At 38.3% G+C, this 25,730-nt stretch overlaps 1 protein-coding gene across 1 annotated transcript; it reads right to left on the bottom strand.

The window, feature by feature from the left end:
- Window positions 1–10,053: 10,053 nt before the first annotated feature.
- On the bottom strand, window positions 10,054–16,529 carry LOC148999915 (Pentatricopeptide repeat (PPR) superfamily protein). Its single transcript, XM_089140076.1, has 2 exons — window positions 14,386–16,529; window positions 10,054–11,379 (listed from the first exon to the last, which is right to left on the bottom strand). The coding sequence occupies exon 1, from the start codon at window positions 16,224–16,226 to the stop codon at window positions 14,484–14,486; it is 1,743 nt and encodes a 580-aa protein (XP_088996202.1). The 5' UTR covers window positions 16,227–16,529; the 3' UTR covers window positions 10,054–11,379; window positions 14,386–14,483.
- Window positions 16,530–25,730: the final 9,201 nt, after the last annotated feature.

Consider the following 25,730-nt stretch of genomic DNA (forward strand, 5'->3'; position numbering starts at 1 on the left):
CTGGTTCAGGTGACAACTTTAGGCCTTTGATGGGCCTAACCCAATGGACTTCTTCTTTTGTAAATATGTCTTCAATTCTGCATCAACTCTCCCCGGCTTGAAAACATTCGTCTCCGACGAATGAACGAAGGACATGTAACGTTCATACAAATCGGGATCGAGTTTCTTGAAATCATCAGCATGAATCCAAGTACTATCATGCCGTGGACGATTCTTCCATTTGACGAGGAAAGCATGGTATCCAGTGCCACGACGAGTGGTTTTGTAAGAGTCATCCAAAACCTCTTCAATGATGTCAGTGATTGGTGGCTTGAGTTGGGGCAGCCTCAACATTTGTTCAGTGTCTCCATCATCAGAGTGGTGTCCTACATAAAGATGTAAGTCAGCCACGTTGAAGACATTGCTTATGTTCATTTCTTCTGGTAGCTCGAGTACATAAGCATTTGGTCCAATGCGTTTCAGCACCTTGTATGGACCCATCTTCTTTAGATGGAGTTTGTTGTTGACCCCGTGTTGGAACCTTTCTGGGTTGACACGAACCATCACCATGTCTCCTGATTGAAACTCCACATATCGTCGATGATGATCTGTTGTAGCCTTGTAGACATCATTGTTGAGAGCTATTCTTCGGCGAACATCAGCATGTACCTCTGTGATATGGCGCAGAAACTCGTCAGCCTCAATACTCACGCGTGCTTGTGGTGGTAATGGAATGAGGTCTATAGGCCGTCGGGGTTGAACTCCAAGTAGAATCTCAAAAGGAGTACGACCTGTTGTACGATTAACTGAGCTGTTGTAAGCAAACTCAGCTATGTCGAGTATGGACGGCCATGTCTTCTCAAAGTCACGAACCAAACACCTCAGTAAGTTTCCCAAGCTTCGATTCACCACTTCTGTCTGCCCGTCAGTTTGTGGATGGAATGCGGTTGAAAACTGTAACTTTGTGTTACTTTTCAGCCACAATGTCTTCCAAAAGTAGCTCGTGAACTTGACGTCACGATCTGAGACAATGCTACTTGGTAGCCCATGTAGTCGTACAACCTCCTTAAAGAATATCTTTGCAATGTGAGATGCATCAAAGGTCTTTCGACATGGTATAAAATGAGCCATCTTTGAGAATCGGTCAACCACAACCATGATGGAGTCGGATCGCTCTTTTGTGGAGGGTAGCCCAAGTACGAAATCCATACTAATATCAATCCAAGGTGCATGAGGAACTGGTAATGGTGAGTACAGACCTGTATTTTGCTTGGTTCCCTTGGCTAGCTGACAGACTCTGCATCTCTTGATTACATGATCAACATCCTTGGCAATATGGGGCCAATAATACCGATCGATAACTTGTATGATAGTCTTATCCTTGCCAAAGTGACCTCCCAAACCTCCGCCATGCAGCTCCCGTATGATGTGATGTCGTAGGGAAGAATTTGGAATGCATAACCGAGTTCCTAAAAACAAATACCCATCGTGAAGTGAGTATTTATGATGTTGCTTGCCTTGTTGTAACTCCTTGTGTGGCATGTTGAAATCTTCGTCAGATGCATACTCATCACGTATCTGATCAATGCTAACTGCATGTGCTGAGAATGTGCTAAGAGTAAGTACTTTTCGACTCAATGCATCAGCCACCGTATTCTCTCCTTTCTTGCCTTGTACTTCATTGCGAACACAAACTCTTGGAGATAAGCAACCCATTTAGCGTGCCTATTGCTTATCGACTTCTGTGAATGTAGATACTTCAGCGCCTCATGATCGGTATAGAGAATGAACTCTTTGCCGATGAGATAATGTCTCCAATGGCGTAACACCTGGACAACAGCATAGAGCTCTAGATCATATGTCGAATAGCGTCGCTTGGCATCATTGAGTTTCTCGCTGTAGAAAGCGATAGGGTGCCCTCCTTGCATCAATACACCTCCTAGACCAATATGTGAGGCATCAGTTGCTACCTCAAATATACAGTCAAAATCTGGCAGGCGAAGTATTGGAGCCTCTGTCATCTTTTGCTTGATAAGATGAAAGGCTTTGGTTGCCGCTGCTGTCCACTTGAACTCACCTTTGCCTTGCTTCAAACACTCGGTAATAGGTGCCATGATTGCACTAAAGTTCCGAATGAATCTCCTGTAAAACGATGCAAGTCCATGAAAACTACGAACCTCAGTGATTGTCTTTGGTGTAGCCCAATCTGTTATACTCGTTATCTTCTCTGGATCAGCTTCAACCCCCTGTGATGAGACAATAAAACCAAGGAACACAACCTTTGGCAGCATAAAGGAGCATTTCTTGAGATTGATGTATAGCTTCTCATGGCGAAGCACTCTCAAGACTTGCCGTAGATGATCGATGTGATCATCTGGATGCTTGCTGTAGATCAATATATCATCAAAGTATACGACCAAAAATCGACCAATAAAAGGACGGAGTACCTGTGTCATCACCCTCATGAATGTACTAGGTGCATTCGTCAGACCAAAAGGCATGACTTTCCATTCGAATAGTCCATCCTTGGTCTTGAAGGCAGTCTTCCACTCATCTCCAGGCCGAATACAAATCTGATGATAGCCACTTCTAAGATCCAATTTAGAAAAGATCTTAGCCCCGGATAGCATGTCCAACATGTCATCAAGCCGCGGTATAGGAAACCTATACTTGACTGTAATCTTGTTGATTGCTCTACTGTCCACACACATGCGCCATGAGCCATCCTTCTTTGGAGTCAATAATGCTGGTACAGCACATGGACTTAAGCTCTCCTGAATAAATCCTTTATGTAGCAACTCATTCACCTGTCTTTTGAGTTCATTGTGCTCTGTTGGGCTAAGGCGATAAGCCGGTAGGTTTGGTAACACCGAACCTGGTACCAAATCAATGGCATGTTGAATATCGCGCATAGGAGGTAGCTCATTAGGCAACTCATCAGGAACCACATCAGAAAAATCAGAAAGTAACTCTTTGATGGGTGGAGGGAATGTCGCCTCAGGTGGAGGCGTGACTACCCTTGTAACAAGAGCCAATACCAGCCCTGTATCATGGCTAGTGTGAATGAACTCCTTGTGAGGAACAACCAGCAGCTTCTTTTGCGGTATGGACAACAACTTTTGTGCTTCATTGGTCCCCTTTTGGTTGGTCCTCAAGGACCTCCGTTGACGCATTTCAGCTGGAACATTGAGTGGGTGGAGGACAATGTGAAGTCCTTTGAACTTGAATACACATTGGTTTTTCTTCCCCCCGACCATAACATCATTATCATACATCCATGGTCAACCAAGCAGAACATCAGTAAGATGCATAGGGATTACATCACACCATACCTCTTCCTCATATCGATGGAGCTTCAGTGGTACGGAACACCGTTGATTTACCTCCAGAGTATTCCCATTCAGCAAGGATACCCGATATGGTTGAGGGTGCTTCTCCACCTTCAAGTTTGCTTTCTTCGCAAAGGTGTCTGAAGTAACGTTGACACAGCTCCCATTGTCAACTATCACCAAAGCGGTATTATCTCCGGACTTCATACGGCTGTAGAAGATACAATTGCGCCGCCAGTCCTCTCCTTTGGTTTCAGCCACCAAGATGCGGCTTACTATATGAATGCCATAAGCATCACCTCTATTAGCATCATCCTCATCATATGCAGCTCCGTCATAGTCGCCATCATCGAGCGGGTATGGGAATAGATCAGGATCTTCTTCCTCTGCTGACTTTTCTATCTCAGCAACAGCATTAATCTTTTGACGGTGTGGGCAATATTTAGCATAATGTCCAACCTCTTGACAGTGAAAACATTGTGCTTGGCTGCCACTAGTCATAGGAGCCTTGCCCTTATCTTGTCGGGTAGGAAATGTGGGTTGAGTAGGGGTTGTTGTTGTAGGTTTTGGTGCTGGAAAATTTCGCCTAGCCTCCCCGGCTTGGTATCCAAACCTTTTGTTGTTGGATGCCAATAATTCTTCCGCACGTAGGGCCTTTTCAAAACAATCCCGCACGTTCTCTACATCCACAACGCCAATGGCCCTATTGATTTCAGGCCGTAAACCCAATCTGAAACGTGACAAGATTTGGATCTCCCTCTCTCGAATTCCTGTACGAGAAGAAAGAGAGTCAAATTGTTCCATATATTCTGCAACTGACAAGTTCCCTTGGCGAAGAGAATTTAACTTGTCTTGTAGTCGCAATCGAAAAGTAGATGACAAGTACTTTTCTCTCAGTTCTTCCTTCATTTCCTCCCACGTAGTAGGAGCTCTACCACGATCTTCCAATTCATATTCGCGAGTTCTCCACCATTCACGTGCAGCTCCAACTAGCTTGGTACGTGCTAACTTCATCTTTCGTACCTCCGAGAGTTCATACCAATCAAAATAGTCATCCAACGCTGCCAACCAATCATAAAAGACTTGAGGATCATGCTTACCCGAGTATTCTTTGAGTTCAAGCTTAACCCTGTGAGAGTCACCAACATGCTTATTGAATGTAGGTTGTTCTCCAGCAAAATAACTCCGTAGGTGCTCCTCAAAAGTTGGTTGCACAACTGGAATCCTTTGGGGTCCTCTCCCCATATTTCTTCGAGCGGGAAAATTGGCTACAGAATGAGCTAGATGGAATTCTTCACCAAGTGGAGGGTGAGGAACATGAGTAGAGGCAGCAACTCTGGCCTCCATTTCTGAGAACCTCTCGTCCATTTGCTTCTGGTTTGCAGTGATTTGGTTGCTCAGTTGTTGAACCATCTCCATCATTGCTACCATAGGATTAGTTGGACTGGATGGTCCAGAACTTTCACTCCCTGTCATGGCTCTGATACCAAATAATGTAGTACTATATTTGAAAGATCAAAACAGTAGCCAAATAGGACCTTTTCACAGGGAGACAATTGCAAATTTGATGGACTTAAGGTAGATAAAATTCAGATATAATGGAAGGCTGAAAACCGAAGTGGTAGAACAAGGATATTGGTTTAAGAATAAGGACTAACTAGATCTTCAAAACAGCAGTATGCTATAAAGAAGAATGGATGGAACAATATAAGAGAATTAAGAGAACAATAAGGACAACAAAGTAACGTAACACCGGGCTCACACCGCAAGGTGGATCGATTGGATCGAACACCAACCTACCTTGATCAAACACAAGGGTTCTCCAAAGAGGAGGAATGCTAGCAAGCAATTTGATTTCAATTCATAAGTTGTTTTTTTCACCTCTTACATAAGTCTCTTTATATAGCATTCTAAAGAGACATAAATATTAATGGCAACATCCAACCACTAGCTAACACCACCTACCTATTAATGACTCAACTACTACCTAACTTTTGACAAAGGAGAACTCTTTTGACAATGAGTTCTCTTATTTTCAAACTAAAGCCCCTTTTATTGACTTTCTAAAAACTAGACTTAGGCTTAGGTCTAGACTATGAAGTTCAACATATGTGGGCTCACTTTAACCCACTAAAACAGCCCTAGCCCATAAAAGCCATGGGCTGGTTCAGGTGACAACTTTAGGCCTTTGATGGGCCTAACCCAATGGGCTTCTTCTTTCGTAAATATGTCTTCAATTCTACATCCCCCAGGGGGCCCCCCGGGGGGGGGGGGGGGGGGGGGGGGGGGGGGGGGGGGTGGGGGGGGGTGGGGGGCCGCGGCGGGGGGTTTTGTTGGGGGGGTATTTTTTTTTCTTTTTCTCGCTTTTCTTTTTTTTTTTTTTTGTGGTGTTGGTGTGTTTTTTCTCCCTTCCGGGGCTGGGGGGGTGGGGGGGGGGGGGGGGGGGGTGGGTGTGCGGGGGGGGGGCGCCAGAAAAGGGCTCATCTATCGACCAAATCGGAGTATGGACTTGGTTGCCTTTTCTGATGCACATTGGGCTGGATCCATCATTGATCGCCGGTCAACCACAGGTTATTGTACTTTTCTTGGTGGAAATCTTGTGACTTGGAAGAGTAAGAAACAGTCCACCATTGCTCGATCTAGTGCTGAAGCTGAGTATAGGGCTATGGCCCACACCACTGCTGAATTGATGTGGCTTCATTCATTGTTAGAGGAAATAGGATTTCCAGTTTCTGCCCCTATGAAAATGTTTTGTGATAATCAGGCAGCCACTTACATTGCTAGTAATCCAGTGTTCCATGAGAGAACGAAGCATATAAAGGTAGATTGTCATTTTGTGCGTGATGCAGTGAAGAAGAAGCTTATAGCAACTCCTTTTATGAGCTCTACTGACCAACTAGCTGATTTGTTCACCAAAGCTCTGTTCAGACCAAGTTTTCAGTCTATCTGTTGCAAGTTGGGCATGGGAGATTTGTATGCTCCAGCTTGAGGGGGAGTGTTAAAGTATACATAAATTTGGAGTTTACTGTTCACGTGAACAGTGTTTTGCTGTTATTTTGATTATATTTTCTATTTCTAATGTGGGAATCTTGCTACATAAGTTTTGGGGTTTTTTAGAAAGCATAGTTTCTATTTTGGTGGTAGTTTCTATTTTCAGAACTTTCTATTTTAGGAGTTAGGAAGTTACTAAAGCTGTAATATTTTGTTTCCTTCTTCTAGAGGACAATTACTTGTCTCTCAAGTTGTATTAGATTCATTAGAAGCTATAAATAAAAGTGCTCTGTGATTCTAGTCTCTTTAGCTAAGAATCACAGGTCTTTTCTACTAGTTCTTCATCTCTCTTCTCTTCTTCTTCTTCTCTTCTTCTTCTTCTCTCTTTTCTTTGTTCAAGTTCAACTGCTATTTTGATTGTTTAAAGCTTGTTTTCTAACAAAAGTGATCACTATGTATTCTTTAAAAACTCTGATGTAGGCAAGATCTTTCTTGTAGTTTATGTTGATGATATCATCATTACAGGAGATGACACTTCAGGAATTGATAGGTTAAAGACCTATTTACAAGAAAATTTTCAGACCAAAGACTTGGGCAAGTTAAAGTATTTTCTAGGAGTTGAAGTTGCCCAATCAACAAAGGGCATCTTCTTATCTCAATGGAAGTATGTACTTGGATTTGCTTTCGAAACAGGAATGTTGGGATCAAAACCCATAGACACTCCTATGGAATGTAACTTAAAGTTAATGCCAGAAGATGGAACCATTCTTGATGATCCAGAGAAGTACAGAAGGCTTGTTAGGATGCTGAATTATCTGACTGTGACTAGACCTGACATTGCCTTTCCTGTCAGTGTTGTGAGTCAATTTTTGTCTGCCCCACGAACATCACACTGGGATGCAGTTATACGAATTCTGAGGTATCTTAAGAAAGCTCCAGGACGCGGACTTCTTTACACTAATCATGGACATAGAAATGTTGAAGGATTCTCTGATGCTGATTGGGCTGGATCACCTATTGATAGAAGATTAACTACAAGGCTACGCACATTCGTCGGAGGAAATCTTGTATCATGGAAGAGTAAGAAACAAACTGTGGTAGCAAGATCAAGCGCAGAATCTGAGTATCGTGCTATAGCACAGATAACATGCGAGATGGTATGGATAAAACAATTACTCCAGGAATTAGGAATTATTGATGATACACCAATGAAGTTATGGTGTGATAATCAAGCTGCGGTTCATATAGCATCAAATCCAGTCTTTCATAAACATACCAAGCATATTGAAGTAGATTGCCACTTTGTTCGTGAGAAGTTACTACAAGGCATAATATCCCCCAAGCATGTGAGGACTGGAGAACAACTCGCAGATTTGTTCACCAAAGCTCTAGGGAATACAAAGGTTACCTATATTTGTAACAAGCTGGGCATAAGTAATATATATGCTCCAGCTTGAGGGGGAGTGTTAGGAAAGGGCAATTTGGGAAAGACTGATCCATCGAGAGTTAGTGTCTTGCGCTAACTTTTGATAGGAAAAAGATAGTGGTAATTAAGAGTTTTATACCAATTGAAATTGGTTGATGCTTTCCTATATAGAATAGACTTGTAAATCAGCCTATATATATTGAAGTTATTTTGAGGTGTGCTCATAAGTTTTCTTAGAGCCTCCACAACTAAGTCGTGACTTCCATCTTCTCCTCTCCCTCATTCTTCACCTTATTCTTTCTCAAACTAACACTCAGAAAGCGTGGGAGCTCCTCAATCCCACTGAAACTCTTTGGGGACATTTGATGAAACACAAATACTTAAAAGATCTGAGCTTCTTTCATGCTACTCGGAAAACTAATTCATTCTGGGGCTGGAAAGCTCTATTGGCAGCCAGAGATTTCATGAAAAAAGGCCTCTTTTGGTTGGTGATGGCAAATCTGTCAACCCTTGGACAGACTCGTGGATACCAGGTAAAGACCCTCCTCTGCTTCATTATCCCCTGAATCCAAGTGCTCCCGACACAGTTTCTTTCTTCATCAATCAAGCTTCAAGAACATGAGATATTGAACAACTAAAGGAATTGTGACCAGCAGAATTGGTTGAAGAAATATATTCTCTCCAACTACCCATTTGGAAAGCACGAGGTAGAGTAAATTTGACAGTTGCCTTGGCTTATAGACTGCATCAGCAAATGGAGGACAATTCACTATCATCGATATGGCTTAAACTCTGGCACTTACATCTAGCTCCCAGTGTCGTCATTTTCTTACAGGAACTGATACACAGAAGGCTTTCCACACCAGATCTTCTTTTGGACTTTGGATGTAACATCCTAACTTCCTGTCTTCTGTGCCATCATGAGCAAAACAATCCAGATCACTTATTTCTGCAATGCCATTTTAGTAAAAAGGTTTGGGATTTAATTCCTCTTGGACATGGAATTTCAAAGTGGATTTGTCTACTCAGATTAAGAGTTATATTCTGGATTATGGAAACGTCAAAGAAAGGAATTCACTCATCCTCCTCCATTTCAACATGCTTTGGATACTTTGGTTGAACTGTAATAACTTCACCCATGCTAGAAAACTATCTCCACCAAGAACTTTAGTTCAGCAAGCAAAGGGTCTCACTGGAGATTATAAGAAAGAAGATGCACCACTCAAAGACAGCGTGGAAGAAAGGAAAATCAAATGGAAACCACCTGCGCAAGGATGGCTGAAAATCAATACTGATGGTTCCTCTGTTCTGATTTCAGGGAATACTAAAAAAGCAGGATTCAGTGGGATCATTAGAGACCATCTTGGCTGAATGCTTTTCTGTGTTTATGAAGGCTGTGGAAACAAATCTGCACTAGAAGCCGAAGCACAGGTTGCTAAGAAAGCTCTGATCTGAGTCTTTCCAATATTATTCTGGAAGGTGAAAAAGCAGAGATTATTCACTTCTTAAAGGATACAAGGAAAGATCCAGCTTGGTGGATTCATATGGAGATTCTTAATAGCAGGGAATTAGCTGATGCTTTTGATGCTATTGAATTCTCTCGTACTCTCAGAGAAGGGAACAATGTCGCAGACTCTTTGGCTTTCAAAGGAGCTATTTCTCAAGAAGCTTTCTGGAGTGATACTAGCCCTCCCTCTTTTCTTACTTGGCCTATGTTATTAGACAATTTAGGTTATAACCTTAATCGTGGTCTCTCCTAAACAAATTCCTATTTAACCAAAAAAAAGATAAGCACTCAGGATCTCAGACAACATCCCAAGACCAAAATAAAAACAACCGGATAAGGGAAAATCTCCATTAAGAATTAATTGTTTATAAAAGCAGGAAACAAACTAAGCACAAAATCAAGGATCTAACTTAAATATCTTACTATTAATTAGGAAGAACACAAGGACAAAGAGAAACAAATCTAATCACCTGCTGTCCAAATTGAGGGACAGAAAAAGGTAATTTTAATTGTCATTCTACCAGTAGTGAGTCTGAGCAAAGAATTTCTTCACTGAAAACAGATGATAAGGATTGAGGAGAGTATCCCTTAAAATTCCTTCATTACCACTTCTTCAGAAATTTACCATCTTTTCTTGCAGGTAGAAAGATTCTTATACAATCAGTTATTAATGCAATCCCAGCCCATCATATGCAATGCATTCTCCCCCCCCCCCCCCCCCCCTAGTATTGTAGCAAATTGATTCTATTTGCCTAAAAGTCTGGAATGGTTAAATAGATCCTCGGAAAGGAAATGTTGTCTTGTAGGTTGGTACTTGGTACGTGCACCGATCACTTTTTGCAGGCCTAGGTCTGCATAAGAGATATCCACAACAAGGCTCTTCTTTTAGGATAGAAACCACTCTAAAACCCTCACTGTATCTTAACAATGCTCCGGTCAGTGAAGACTCACTACACCACCTATTACTTCCTTAATAATAGTTCCTTGATTTTTTCTATCTACAACTTCAAAAGGCGCACCGTGCTGAGCTAGATGATAAAATACAGCAGTTGTACTACTTGACTGGTAAGAAAGAGTTGCGATGAAAAATGAAGACTGAAGTACTGTAACCACTCTTCCACTACCGGTGGACTGTTGCATGAAAGACTGCCTATAATCCTAAAGAAGCTGTTAGCAACGTTTCTTAGTGCGGTATGAGAAAAGAAAAGTGGTTAAAACCATTGCAACGGTCATTCTACTTTCTTCTGGACTGACCCCCCGGCATCCATCCACGTAAGGTAATTGTGTTTCCCATTTGTTGATAAATGAAAATTCCAAAAGATCTAATTGCTAAGATCTAATCCAAATTCCAGGACTTGGTTCTTCCTGTTCTTCATTTTGACATTTTTTTCCTCTGTGATCTTAGGAAGAGTATTGTGCATTGCAGTTCTAAACCGGATCCAATATAGGTCACTAATATGTTAATTGATGGTTAAATGTCAGATCCTCTTTTCATCCCATGGTGTACCTATTCAGAAATAATTTTTTCCTTCCATTCCTTTTAATATACACATACCTGTTCTTCCTTTTCCTAATTAATTTGAGAAGGCATAGTTCTGCCTAGGTGTACAGTGTTTTTTTATATATTTTTTACTGTTAACAGCAACAGGGTTCTAACTGCCCACTAGAACCATACATTGCCAGCATTTTGAAAGGAATCAGTTGGGCTTTTCATCTCAATTGCAAAATTATGGAAATTTGGTAAGCCAGCTCAGAAGCATTGCATCTTCTACCTCTTCCTGAATAGAAGTTGGTGCTTCTATGTGGTGCTGGTTTTGAGCACACTCTCAAAGGCTCTGGAAGCATTAACAATATCACAGATCAAGGATCCTTCAATTTTTAAGCATTTTTTCATAGAAAGAACACTATCTTTTTATTGCTCTGTAGTTTAGCCAAAAAAAGTACAGACTACTGTCCATCCAATATAATTTTATTTTTTCACATTAAAAAATGTTAAAATGAGAAGAGTTCTGAGAGAAACGAGAGTTGATCAACTGATGGGCTCATAAGGTACCTGTCATTGTCAGTAATTATGATCACATGGATGGTGTAAATTATACATGGATAGATCCCAACAGCATCAAGAGCAGATAAATACAGGATTAAACCTGCAATACAACAAACAACAAACAAGAAAGATATCAAAATTATTTCCTAACAAAAGTGTGAGTGTGTGTGTCTGTGTGTGATGCAGCACAACCAGAAGTTACTGTTCATGCTACAGTAACATGAAAAGTAACCTAGAAAATGATTCTTCATATTTGATGGGCCCCAAGTCCAATTGCAAGGAGATCAAATAGGAACTGTTTTCATGGGAGTTTTAGAGATAATTTAGGATTTTGTTATTTATTTATTGGGATAATTATGTAATTTCAGCAAGAATATATAGGATCAGTGTGTGTTAGATTTAAATTCTTATGAGTCCTAGTAGGATCAGTTTCTTTGTTACTTTTAAATTCACCATAATTGTTTTCCTATCGAAGTATGTCTCTTTTATTATTTAAACACTTGTAATCAGCTTATTAAGGATGGAATAGAAATATTAAGCTTGAGTTTTGTATATTTGCAGCCCCCCCCCCCCCCCCCCTCTCTTCTCCTTCTTCTTCATGTCCTTTATCCAGTCCCCTATTAGAAAGAGAGAGAGAGAGAGAGAGAGGAAGTGTTTGTGCGTGTGTATTCATGTACTATACGAACCCCCCCCCCCAATGGAGGAAGCAAGATCATGACCAGGACCTAGCAGAAAATAAGTTACTATGCTGCTAGACATCCCTGATGCTCTGTCCTAAGCAGCACAAGAGGTGAGTAGACTTGTTGATGCAGATAGATTGTATAAACCGACTTATCTTAGCAGAAATATAGTTTGGATTGGATTATATGTCAAACCTTAAGGCCACTGGAGCTTCTTTTTTTCGTCAAAAGTCCACTGGAAATGCAGTATAATGGGTCACTGTAATGGGCCTATTTGTATATGCTAGGCAAGTGGGATTAGTTGTTCTGACTGAATTTCTTTATTATTTCAGCCGCATGCCAGTTTATGTGACCTTATTAGTCAAGGATTGGGTTAGACCTATTTTCTAATGTTTGGGTCATAGAATCTTCTAAATCTGTTTGTAAGGGAGCCAGAAATGTACATGAATTTAATAAATAAATTTGTTCCTTCTGATGTTTTCTCTTCATAGTTGGATGCCTCTCCCTTATAAGTGACACTTGGGTTGCTGACTTGGTGTTTGATCTATTCGAACTACTTTGCAGTGTGATGCCTGGGTGTTATTTTTGTTCTTAAAATTCCATCATCTTCTTTGTCCACCAGCAAGTATTCTTCTATATTCTACAATTAGAATGTTTGATTCTAGAAACATGCAATATTATTTCTAAGATAAAGAAAACCAGCCACCAATCATCTTATATTTGAATCATATGTTCATGAATTGGTGACTTGGTGTTTGATCTAGTCAAACTACCTTGAAGTGTGATGCCCAGGTGTTATTTTTGTTCTTCTTATAATTCCATCATATTCTTCATCCATATATACAAGACTAAAACTAGAATGTTTGCTTCAAGAAAATCATATGCAGTACTCTTTCTTAGATAAAGCAATCCAGCCACCCAATCATCTTACATTTGAATCATATGTTCATGAATTCTAATGCAGAACTAAATGTGAATTAGACCTAACTAAGAAGTTGGATCTTGTAATATTTCAGTTTCCCTATTATCATCCTGCCTCCAGTATAGCTACTACTATATAGGCTATTCATAACTGAAACTAAGATCTGTTCTCACCATGCAGTAAGGACAGTGAATTCTGATTTATTTGAATCTAAAATCAGAATAAAAATGCATTCTCCAAATCATGATTTCAGTAACTAAACTTGCTGTTTAACCATTAGTCTCAATTTTCATTAGAAATCACCCACATCTACTGTTTTAGCCATCCAATTGAGTTGATCCAGCAAATCTTCTCATCACGAATTGCTATACTCGACCTCACTTAAAACCATCCAACCACCCAACTTGTGTTATTGAAAATCACCAGAACAGGAACCTTTCCTTTAAGCCTTTTTTTTAAATAAAATATCTTGTTTTGGTTAGTAATTTGATCGTTCAAATTCACTACTGCACTACTTGTGGTACTGGAGTACAGTTCACATGATAAACCTAGTGAGTAGAGAAGGACATTTATGGGTATTTCGATGATAATGCTTTCATACTTTTTTAGTAACATTACCCAGCAAACTTTTCATATGACTAAATTGTCCATGTCTTACACCTAAAAAAATAAATAAATAAAAGGCTTCCCATATCAAAGATTGGTTTACCAAAATACACAATATATTTACCCTTGTGACAAGGCTTGGTTACTGTCTCTTTTAGTCATCAAGCCCCATCCATCAGTGGATTAAGCCCCATTAACCTTTTGTGCAATTGATGGAATGGCAAAGGGAAGACCAATACAGTGGTAGCGATGAGATTGGTGAACAAAGGGCCAACTTTTTGGCATTTCTTTGGGGGAGAGAGAGTACAAGGAGGACAGATCAGGTTATCACCCTTATGGTGCCTTCTAGCTAATCCTTTAACATGACTGAAACTTTATCCATCTTTTCGTTTTTGTGGACCTCTCACAGTCCCCATTCAAGTTTTTAAGTTAGGCTCCACTCAGGTGCTCTCTCATTGTTTCTAATTGCGTTAGTGTTCTAACTGAGTTTGAGCTTTGAATGGCATTTCTCTGGCTAGGGGGAGAGAGAGAAAGAGTATGTGTGTCTAAAACAAGGCTTGATGAACAATTTAAGTTCAAATCAAAGAGCGTAGTACAGTGCAATTATGGTTAAAAAATTTTATATTAAATTTTTTTTTAAAAAGGGAAGGCAAGTAAAATAACTGCATTAACTTTGTCATGAAAGTTAAATAGAATAATGTAATTTGAAACATTAACCGTAGGTAGGATTTCCATCTTGAACGGTTCAACTAGATCCAACACGCTCCAATCACATAGCTAATGAGTAACAATTTGTCATCCAAATTATAATAAAAAATAAAAAATAAAAATCAAAGAGAAAAGAGAAAACAAAATTAGTCACTCTATAAACCAATAGAAGTTAAGAGGTGGATGATACCTGCAAGGCTGCAACAGCAGTACCGGTAGAAGTATGTACCTAGGACTCTGCAATCTCAAACCTGCAAGGGAGGGTATATATGACAAGGCAACCTCTTTTCACCAATAGTCCTTGCAGGAACATAATCCATTCCTGAAATGGTGAAATCGAACTCGATCTCTGACAATTATTTCTCGATTAAAAACTTTTGATACAAATTTTGTGAAGGAATGGCAATCTCTACAAACCCTCAGATTTTTAACAATCCGCAAACTTGTTCCACACGGAGTTCTTAAAAGCCCAAAAGCAATTGCTAACTTCTCACTGTGGTAGGAGCCCAAATTATCCGAACAGTCCATGTAGGAATAAGGAAGTACTGGAACCAAAGACTCCTCTTCCACATAGCCAACCTGGTTTGCTTGACAGATAACCTCTCTTAGTTGTGCATAAATTTCTTCAGACTCAGCATGTGACTTATCATCCACAACAAACCTATGGACTTTGTGATTAACTTCAATCCAGCTCCAACCTGGACTCGTCTTGATTCTTTGACTTCTAATCAATTTTCTCATTTTTGCAACACCTTCTTGATTCCTGGCTTCACCATAAATTCCAGCCATAAGTATGCAGTCTCCTGCATTAACTGATTCAAGTTGAACTAGATTGCTCACAGCAATTTCTCCTATTTCCATATTCTTATGTATCTTGCAGGCACCAAGCAAAGTTCTCCACAGCACTGGATCTTCCCCAGTGTACGAGCTCTTAATAATCTCAAGTGCTTTATCCAGTTTTCCAGCACGTCCATATAGGTCCACTATGCATCCATAATGCTTAATCTCAGGCTTCAGATTAAAGTCTGAGGTCATGATGTGGAAATATTTAATACCTTCATCAACAAGCCCTTGATGACTACAACCACATAGCAAACCCAAGAATGTGACTAAATTGGGGCGGATGTTGGTTTCCAGCATCTGCTTGAAAAGGATTATAGCCTCATCCCCATGACCATGAATTCCCAAACCAACTATCATTGAGTTCCAAGTATATATGTCCCACCTTCGCATGCTAGAGAAAACATGACGAGCCCCTTCTAAGTTGCCACACTTAGCATACATATCAATGAGAGCATTCCCCACAAACAAATTATCCCTGAATCCGTTTTCGTTGGCAAACCTATGCATCTCAACTCCAAAATCCAATGCCCCCACATGAGCACAAGAGGAAAGCAAGCTAACAAGAGTGAAAGCATCAACTCCAACATTCAAGTTTCTCATCCGACTGTAGAATTTTATAGTTTCCTCATGCAAACCTGCCTGACAGTAGCATGAAATCAAAGCATTCCAAGAAACCAAGTCTCTTTCAGTCATTCTGTCAAAAACCAAGTGTGCAGTTTTAATTGATGCACTCCCTGCATATGCTCTCATTAGATTCGTGCAGACAACTACATCTTCTCCATACCCACTTCGAATTATAAGCCCATGGGTCTCTCTGCATTTCTTCTCTACCTTAGCTTTGTCACACGCCTTAAGCACAAAAGAGAATGTAAAGTTGTCAGGGCGACATTGACCTTCAAACATCATTCGGTTGTAGTAAAAAATTGCCTCCAAAGCGGTCGGACTCTGAGAAAATCCTCTGATCATTGAATTCCAAGCTGAGATTTGTGGGTTTGTAATCTGATTAAACAAAAGTTGGGCGTAAGCTAAACTTCCTGAAACTGAGATAGCACAGAAGTTGAGGAGTTTCTCAGAAATGGATTGGTTCCCCTGGTAACCACTAACAAGGACTAAAGCATGGATCTTATGAAGCCGTTTCATGCTATTGCATCCTTGTAAGAAGGACAAGATGGCATTGATCGTTAACATGATGCGTCATCAGATGAATCGCATGAGAAAAGCGAGGTTCCCTCCTCTTAAAAAAACGGAAATCGTATAATAGAGAAACCTGAAAGATACGTAACCAAATGTTCAACAAAATGCAGCAGAAATAAGAGTGGCATTGAAGGAGATTTGCCAACCCAGCCAACTCTTGGAACAGAACAAATTGTATACACCCGTTGGCTTTACAAACTATTATGATTTACATTATTTTTGTTAATTACATTTTCACCCTTTGTGCTTCGTTTCAAACTGTAGAAGTAGAACGCTTCTTTCCAGTAAAATAATAGGATTAACGGTAGATGTTGAGGATTAACGGTTGACTCAACATCTACTGTATTTTCAAAATTTCTATTACCACGACTCACAACTCACAACTCACAACTCACAACTCACCAAAAACCCAAGTACTAAAGTTTGGGAAATTTTGCCGGTTTGCCCCTTGGCGAACCGGCAAAATTTCGCTAGTATTTCGCCGATTGAAAGCCGATATTAATCGCAACTTCATAAGTCGCCACAGTGCCACACACACTCTCGTATGCACGATTCTCTCATTACAAGTAGAGCAGAGTGAAAACTCTGAGCTTTCTCTTTGTGAATCAAAAAACTTTTGGAAGGAAGAAGTGGAAGCCAAAACCTAGCCATAGCCATGGCTTCTCGCAAGGTGTTATCGTCTGCATCAAAGTCATCGTCATTGATTATCCACCCTAGATCCATCGGTTGTCGCTACTTCTTTATCTCTAGCACAAATGTCGCCGTTGCCTTTTATGACCGTTGACCACCGTCTCCAGCAACAATGTACAAACATAACCAAATTGTTTGCTCGATCTACTCCGCCAGAAGTCTCAGATTTGTCGTCTGCGTGTATAGGATTTCGGATTCATCTACGAATGTATGTAGAGTTGCAAAACTTGTAAAACTTGCTAGATTTTTGCGATTCAAAAATGTCATAAACCTAACCCACTTGTGAGTTGCCGCTGTGACTTTTTTCTCCTCGTCTCCCACTTCCCTTTCATACTCCTCATCCTCTTATCGATGTTCCATGTTCTGTGGTTTCAACTCTCAAAACCACTAATTTAAGGATTCAAACGAAAATGAGAGATATCAGCAAGGTTCTACAGCGATTTTCGCATGCATTTTGCCAATTCACCGGAAAATCGGCGATCTTTGAAAACTAGTGTTTTCGCCAGCCTTTTCATTACGCCTTCACAAAAGTGAGTTGTGCTGGACTCTTTTAGTTAAATCACTCAATGGGCAATGATGAGGGAAAATCATTCAATGGGCAATAAGAATATAAAAGCAAATTGCACTGGCACTCCAAAATGGAGGCCTTAAAACACTTAAAACACCGACACCCTCCACTTTATATTTAAAAAGCCACTGAGATCCCAAAATTGAATTTTTATTGGATATATTTGTTCAATTTATTATTGAAAATCATTCAAATACTGATTATTATGGGGATATTTTTTAAAATAAACAATGATTTAACCGTTAAATCTCAAACTTAGCTCTCACTAATAAAATAGTAGCTTTGTCAAGTGGTAGATTTAATACTTATTTAAACAATTTACATAAAAAAATAACTATATGAAAATCCTTCAAATCCGACTAAATATACCTAAAAACAAATAAGATATTATTAACTGAATCTATTTGAAATAATAAGATATAGATATGATATTGCTACTATTTTATCCGTTTACTTTAAATGTTGACCTACCATCAAATCAAAATCTAATCTACACCCATCTTTGTCATCCCAAGGTTCCAATCCAACAGCTTTGTGGATGAACAATATTTCAAGTAAACAGTTGATAAGCATTTTTCTGATCTGGAAATGCTTGACAGGAAATTACACAAAGAAGAAAACGTTTTCCTTTAAGATGAAGATAAGTCTTTTTTTTTGTAGAAGTATAGTTTAGTAAAGGAGAGAAAAGCCCCTAATGGACATTAGAACCTATGGAATCTAAAAGGAGAAACCAATAAAGATTTGAAGGAGGAGCATAATGAACAAAAGTATCTTGGGAGAGGGTTGCTTCCTTAGCTAAGCAATCAGCCACCAAATTAGCTTCTCAGAGTACGTGATCAAACTTGACGGAGGAGAAGGAGGTAGCCAATTGTTTGACATCATTAATGATGTGAAAGAGCTTCTAAGGGATTGTCATGGAACCTTTGATCATGTTGATCAATGTGATTATCACTTTCCAAATGTAATCAATGAAATGAGAGTTGAGAACTCCATTGTAGTGCTTGTTTGACTGCTAAAACTTATGTTGTAATTGAATCTTACTGACCATAGCCCTGTCCAAAGCAAATGGAAATTAACCTAGTGCATTCCTTACCACCCTCACCATATCCTGCTATGTAATGTGATGCAAAGGATGAGCCATCCACATTGAATTTCACAAATTCAAGTGATGGTGATTCCCATTTAATAGAAGCCTTGATGTTTTCAATGGAAACCTTCAAGTGAGAGGTATGTTGAAGCGTGGTTATTCATCTCCATCCATCGAATAAGCGATATCGCCTAAGTGATTGATGGAAATGTACCTGTGCCTATTACAGATGTATATATTTTCCAAACCTCCCAAAGAGCTAGAAGCAATTTAAGAATTTCCAACTAATTGATAGGCAAATGATGAAATTATTGGAGGAGCTTCTGTATCTGTATAGCTAGTGGGAGTTGTTGATCAAGTACAGGTAGTTCAAGTTGGTGCCATAAAGTATTTGTGTAAGAGCATTGAATACAAATATATTGAGTTGAACTAGCATTTGTGCCACATAACAAAACATACCTCTGACATTGAACAACCTTACTGTAGTAGTACATCTATTGTAGGTAACTTGTGATGTAGTGCCTTCCAAGCGAAATGGAGTACTCGTGGTTGTAAAGGGAGTCACCATAAGAGATTTCAATTAAATACTGGAAGTATATTACCTTGATTACAAGTAAGCTACCGATACAACTTGCAATTGTAAGTTGAGTTAACAGTGAATACTCCAAAAGCTGTATATCTCAACTAATGTTGATCATCAACATTATAAGAGGGAAGAAGAATTTGACTTATTTTACATGCAATATACAACGGCCACCATTGATTGATGAGTTGCATATTCCAAGTCTTAGATGAAGAGATAAGAGCTAAACCTTACAGGGAGAATACATAGCGAATGGATAGCAACCTTTATAAGATCAGTATTAGGAATCCAAGGATCAATCCATGGATTAATGGTGTTCCTATGCCCTACTTGCTTAAACATCCCATGGTAAATCAAATCTCTTGCCTGGATTAAAGATTTCCATGACCACGAAGCAAAAGTTGAACTAAAGGCTTCAAGAAAGGAATAATTCTTAAAATATTTTTCTTCATCAATCTTCCCCATAGAGTTGAGGAAGGAATCAAAAGTTATCATGCCTTACGAGGACGAAGAGCGAGGTTTAAAGCATGGAGGTTCTTAACATTAAGTACTCCTTTTTTGGGTCTACTAATCAATGACCAATCCAACTATCTGTATGTGCTTTGGAACATGAAGCCCAGTAGAACTTCCTAGACCATTTTTCTAATTCATGTAGAATTGTAGCTGGCAGCTTGAAACATGACATAAAATAAGAAAGCATGGTATTGATTGTTGACTAGATAAGAACTGTTTTACCTGCTTGTGAGAGTATTTGTGACCTCCAGCCTTGTAATCTAGTATTAACCCTATGTAAAAGAGTCAAACAATACTTCTTCAGTTTCCTTGGGACTAGAAGTATCCCCAAATAGACATCCATTTCTAATGTGGGAGTTAGATGGAACTTGGAAGAGAGATCCCTTTTCATTGAAGATGAAGTACTTGGGCTATAGTGTGCTCAAGACTTTTGTAAATTTAGTTGTTGGCCTAAGTAAGAACAATATTCTTGAAGGAGAGCATATAATCTATTAGTTTCACTGGTAGTGGCTTGATCAGATAGTATCAGATCGACAACAAAAGTCAAGTGAGAAATTCTTTCACCCCCTCTTGAAAGTTGAATACTTCTTAACTTTTCTGTGTTCAATGCTAAATCCATATGTGATGACAATACTTAAAGACAAAAAATATATGAAGATAATAGATCACCTTAACGTATGCCTCTACCATTAAGCAATATTGAAAATTGAGGAGCAATAATACTGAACATGATTCAATCAATCCATTGATTCAGGAAGCCATAAGCAAGTAAAGTTTTCCTAACAAATGACCATTAAAGCCTATCATAAGTCTTACTCATGTTCAATATCACAGTCATCACCTTTCTTTCATGTTGATGTTAATGGACTTTATAAAGTAGTTCATGAACTGTCAAGACATTATCCTGAATATACTTTTCTTTTACAAAACCATTTTGTTGGAAAGAAATGAGATGAGACATAATTACTCTTATTAGGGGTGTAACGGGGGGGGACAAACCCATCTATTAACTAACGAACGGTCGGTAATATCCTATCGGATTTGAGGATATATTTTCTTGATAGGATATTATATGGCTGAATATAGATTTAATACAAGTTTTCCTAAAACTCCCCCCTTTTTTTGATCTTTAAAATTTAACACCTTTAGTAGTTATTTTAGCAAAATCTGAAAATACTCCATTTTCAAGTAAAAAATATAAATAAGATAAACAAATCCAAATAACTAACTTAATTGGATAATTTTATCGAAGGATATGTAACGGTTGTCGGATACCTCTAAACGGATGCGGTGCGATTCGGGAGCGGTTTCGGTTATCCATTTACACCCCTACTCTTAATCTATTAACTAACCGTTTTGAGATAATTTTATAGGATATATTGCAAAGATTTATTGATCTAAAATCACCTTTACCACCCAATCTATTTTTCAACATTTAGTTTTTTTGGGTTCCAAATTTAACTTCTTCTTTTTTTTTACATTTTTTTTATGAGGTTCATCCGGGCCAGATTGCGCACACCACGATTACATCCTCAAATTAATGCCGCCGAATGAGTGCGAACCCAAGACCTCCCCGTGGGAGGTAGAGTCTTTAACCGCTTTACTAACCCATCATTGGCGGCTAACACATACTCATGAAAGTCAACATTTGCGCCTCCAATCAAAAATATATATATATATATATTTATATATATAATATTTTAGATTGAGTTGAGATCCCACATAAAATAAAGAATTAGTTCCTTAAAAAAAACATTCATAACAAAATAAAAATTGGAAACCAGATGTTCCATTTTGATCGGCTGAGTATTGTGTTTCTTTTGTAAATATTGCAACATTATTTAAAAAAAAACAAATAGAAAGAGGCTCATTTTTTTTATTATCCACTTGATCATTATTTGCATGTTGTTCCTCTTTTTAAATATAAATGTATAAGTCACACAAAGTTCAATCACATATGTTGTCCCTTGACGGTTTTATAATACACTTAGTGGAGGTGTTTACTTTTAAATATTTGAATAAATTTAAAATAAAAATTTTAGTTGGTCTCAGGGGTCCTCTCCTAATGTATGGTTCAGAAGTATCAAAGGACTGCGTTATTCTCCCATAATGGAAAGTTAGTCCAGACTCTGAATATGTAGTAGAGAAATGTGAGTTCTACATTAATAGGGCAATGATAATGACAAAATGATAAATAAGAACCATTTAAACTCCTAACGTATAGTACTTTTGGCAATATGATGATCAACGAGTACAAACTTCGCAAATTGTAAGTACACCTCTAGAACTATTATATTATGCATGGAGGTCTTCAAATACTCTTATGACAGAGTAATTGTTTTTAAGAAAAGAACAAGAGATTTTTTTTTGGGACCAAAAACGAACTAAGGATTTAGTGATGATTTCAACCATTCCTGAAATAAAAGAATACAGATCTAGCGCTCTTTGCTATAACAACCGAGTTTATGCCTTTGTAGCGTTTTCTGTCTCCGCCCTTGAGGCGTGTTCTGTGTTCACCATTGAGGGATTTTGTATCTCCGCCCTTGTGGCGTGTCTGTGTCAGTGCGCCTTTATGGTGTGTCTCCGCAGGCATTGGTGGTGGATAGGTATATCATATCCATTGTGTTTTACTGGTTTTGTAGTTGTTACAACCAGTATTCTAAGGGTTTATTGGACTTGACCCATCCCTCAGATTTTTGTTTTTTTTGTTTTTGTTTGGTGTTTATGTCTGTATTTTCTTTGAAGGTTATGAATGAATGTTGAACTTTTGGCCAAAAAAAAAACATCAATGATTACTAATATTATTGTTTGTATTGTTTTGAAAGCAATTGCTTGAAAAAATGTATATTTTTAAGACAAGGTTGAATCGAGTTACACATAAAGTTAAGTAGGTGGATTTGTCGCTACTAGATCCGATTGTGTTTCCCTTGCACGTTCATCCTCACATGTTTAAAAACGACATCTTCAAAACGGACAACATTAACCATTGTCGAGCTTTTTTACTAAATATGTGATCAAGAGAACACAATCTTCTACCTGCGAAGGTAGAAAGCCCAACTCATTGTCACAAGCCAAAACATAAGATAAGATAAGATTAAAAAAAAAAAAAAAAAAAAAAAAAAAAAAAAACCATTCTATTATATATTCTCTAGTCCACTTAAAAAAAAAATCAACTTGCTAAACATCACTTAACCCTTTCCATACTTTTGTTTAAATTATTATATTTCGTAAAAAACAGATTATAAGTTTAGTTTGTCTGGTTACCTAGAAAAGAAAACTTGTTAATTTGCCGTTTTATTTATCTATAATTATAAAATGCTAATTGTTCTATTTTATCAATAAAACAAAATGGTAATCATAAATTAACTTCATTTGGAAGATAACTGATTTGTCCTAACTAGAATGATGATGATATATTAATATATGTTAATAAATCATTGAGAATCTTATTCTCCCAAAAATATCACTAAAATTTTTTACAATAATCAGATTAGGTTTTTAGGTTGTCCCTCCCACATTGGGAGGACTTATTGATATGTTTAATTAATAAAAATGGATTATTAACGATAGCGACATGGTAACAACACTAATTAATCATTAATCACCAACATAAGATGAGGACAACAGATATTTTTAGCATTAAACCTTTTCTTTTTCAAACTCAAGTTGTTTGTTTCCATGATGAAAATGTAAATCAATAAACTAAAATGGTCCTTTTCCATTTATTTTGTTTCCTTTACACAAAGCATATAGCATACTCAACAATGAATTAGGGTTTTCAATATAGAAGGCAAACCGGACAAATTAGATTTAGTCAACCACTATCCAAAGTCGGACACGTCGGACTATGTCGCTATGTCGGTCGCTGGTGACACCACTGACACGGTGACATTTTTTTAACATGTCGGTGACTTTTTGCAGTGTGTCAATGAAAATTCAACCCCTGGTTTCAAAGGGTGTTTAGAGTCATTTTAGTTTGAATTTTGTTATGTAACCTAATTTGAGGCCAATAAACACACTGGGAACATTATTTTGGCCTAAAATATTAGTTAATCTAAAGTTTATGATTGGCACATATCCGGCTCTTTTTTTTCCGCTAAAAGGGTCATTATATTAAGTAAAGAAGAAATATTAAAAATACATATTCTTTTTGAACATATACGAGTGCAAAATTGATTATCCGGCTATATGCAAGCAAAACTGGAAGTTTGAAAAATTCATATAAGAAAACACAAATATACAAACTATTGAAGAGAAATAATAAAATTTACGATTCATTATTTAATTATGCTGAGTATGGCTCATGCTTCAAATTTTGTTGCTAATGGACATGGGGTCCTGCTCCTCGATGAGCGGGCAAATGTGGGGCAATGCCCCGGAGCCTGTAAAGGTTCTACGTCACTTTTTAGCAAAAATCGAATGAAAAATCGGTAAAAAACCGAATGAAATTTTGTTAAATATAGTGAATTTGGTGATATACCACCGAAAAATCAACTCATATTGAAGCATTCAAATGCTCAATCAAATATCTTGTAACCTATAGTGTTTGGAGCTATTACCAAAACAGTTTGTATATCATTATTTGTCTAAGTACATTTGTCTAACTAGTTTTTTTCCACTTGTCATTTTCAAAATCCCTATGTTTGCTACACTCGATTTATGTATATGATAGTTTCTAACTGTGAAACACTCTTTTGTATTTTTTTTTCTTTTCGGCATCATCACACCACTCACAAGGATTGGGGACCCATAGGCCTCTGGGATGGGATTTTTTTTTTTTGGGGGTGGGAGTGGGGGGGGAGGGGGAGAGAAGTTGTTCAAGAATGGAGGTTGGAACTCAGGGCCTCCTTGGACTTACTGCCTTTATAAGAGGCTACTACCACTATACAATTTGTCCAACAATCTATACACCATACATTATTAATTGATTGTATGACTATCTCATTAAAAAAAATTTATGTTTAAAGGAAATGCATTGATCACACAAAACTATTGCTAGACTATAAGAAAATGAAGTAGATTTGTGGATTTGGAGATTCAATTTGATCGGACAGTTGTCATAGATCCTCAAATGGATTCTTTTTCTTTTTAGAAAAATTTCAAGGACATCCAGAGATAATTAGCGTAAAGCACAGCACCCCAAAATTATGCTAAATTGCTAATGACAGCCCAAAATGTTTCTTGAATTTGCACAATAGCACACTCGATCTGCTAGAAAATTCTGTTAAGTCTTGGTTAGATGAGATCATAATTCCTAATTGCCTTGTGGTGAAGGAGTTATTTAATAATTTCTCCTCTCAATATGGCCTATCGATTAATCAGGGGAAATCAAAGATATTCTTTCATAATCCCATCCCTAATATTGTGGAGGAGCTTAATAGAACTTTGGGGGTTCTTTTTGGCTAGCTAGCTTTTAAATATTTTGGGGTCCCCTACTCTTCTAAAGCTTTGAAGGCAAGTGACTTTTCCGAGTTAGTCGACAAAGTTGAGAAATGTCTACTTGCTTGGAAAAATCAAACTTTATCCTTTGCAAGTGGATTCACTCTTCTTAACTAAGTCGTCATCGGTATTGTGGCGTATTGGATGAATGTCTTTGAAATCCCGAACGTGCTATATCACATTGAAAGCATAATGGCAAAATTCTTGTGGAAGGGTGGAAAGGGTAGAGGTGCATGCAAAGTATCTTGGCAAAAAATCTGCATGCCCAAACAGGAAGGAGGACTAGGGCTTCAAAGGTTCATCGATTGGAACATAGCTGGCCTTATTTGGCACATTTGGAGCATTGTTTCAAACCAAGAGACTTGTTGGGTGAAGTATATTAAAAGTCTTGGCTTCAATCAAATTCCCTATGGTCGTTAGATGTTCCCTAGGTTATCTGTGATGTGTGTGGAGAATTTTCAAATCTGAAAAATGTAGCTTCTGACAATGCAACTCATTGTAACTTCTTCCATTGATGGCAAATCAAGGTTGCTTTTCACATCCAGGTGCTAGAAGATCTAAGTTGGAGAAACCTCATTTGGGATGGATAACTGTTCACTGTGATGGTTCTGTAGGTGA

This window comes from Hakea prostrata, chromosome 11 (assembly GCF_041222555.1).
Source record: "Hakea prostrata isolate BN-2017 chromosome 11, UWA_Hpros_2, whole genome shotgun sequence".
NCBI classification, from domain to species: domain Eukaryota; kingdom Viridiplantae; phylum Streptophyta; class Magnoliopsida; order Proteales; family Proteaceae; genus Hakea; species Hakea prostrata.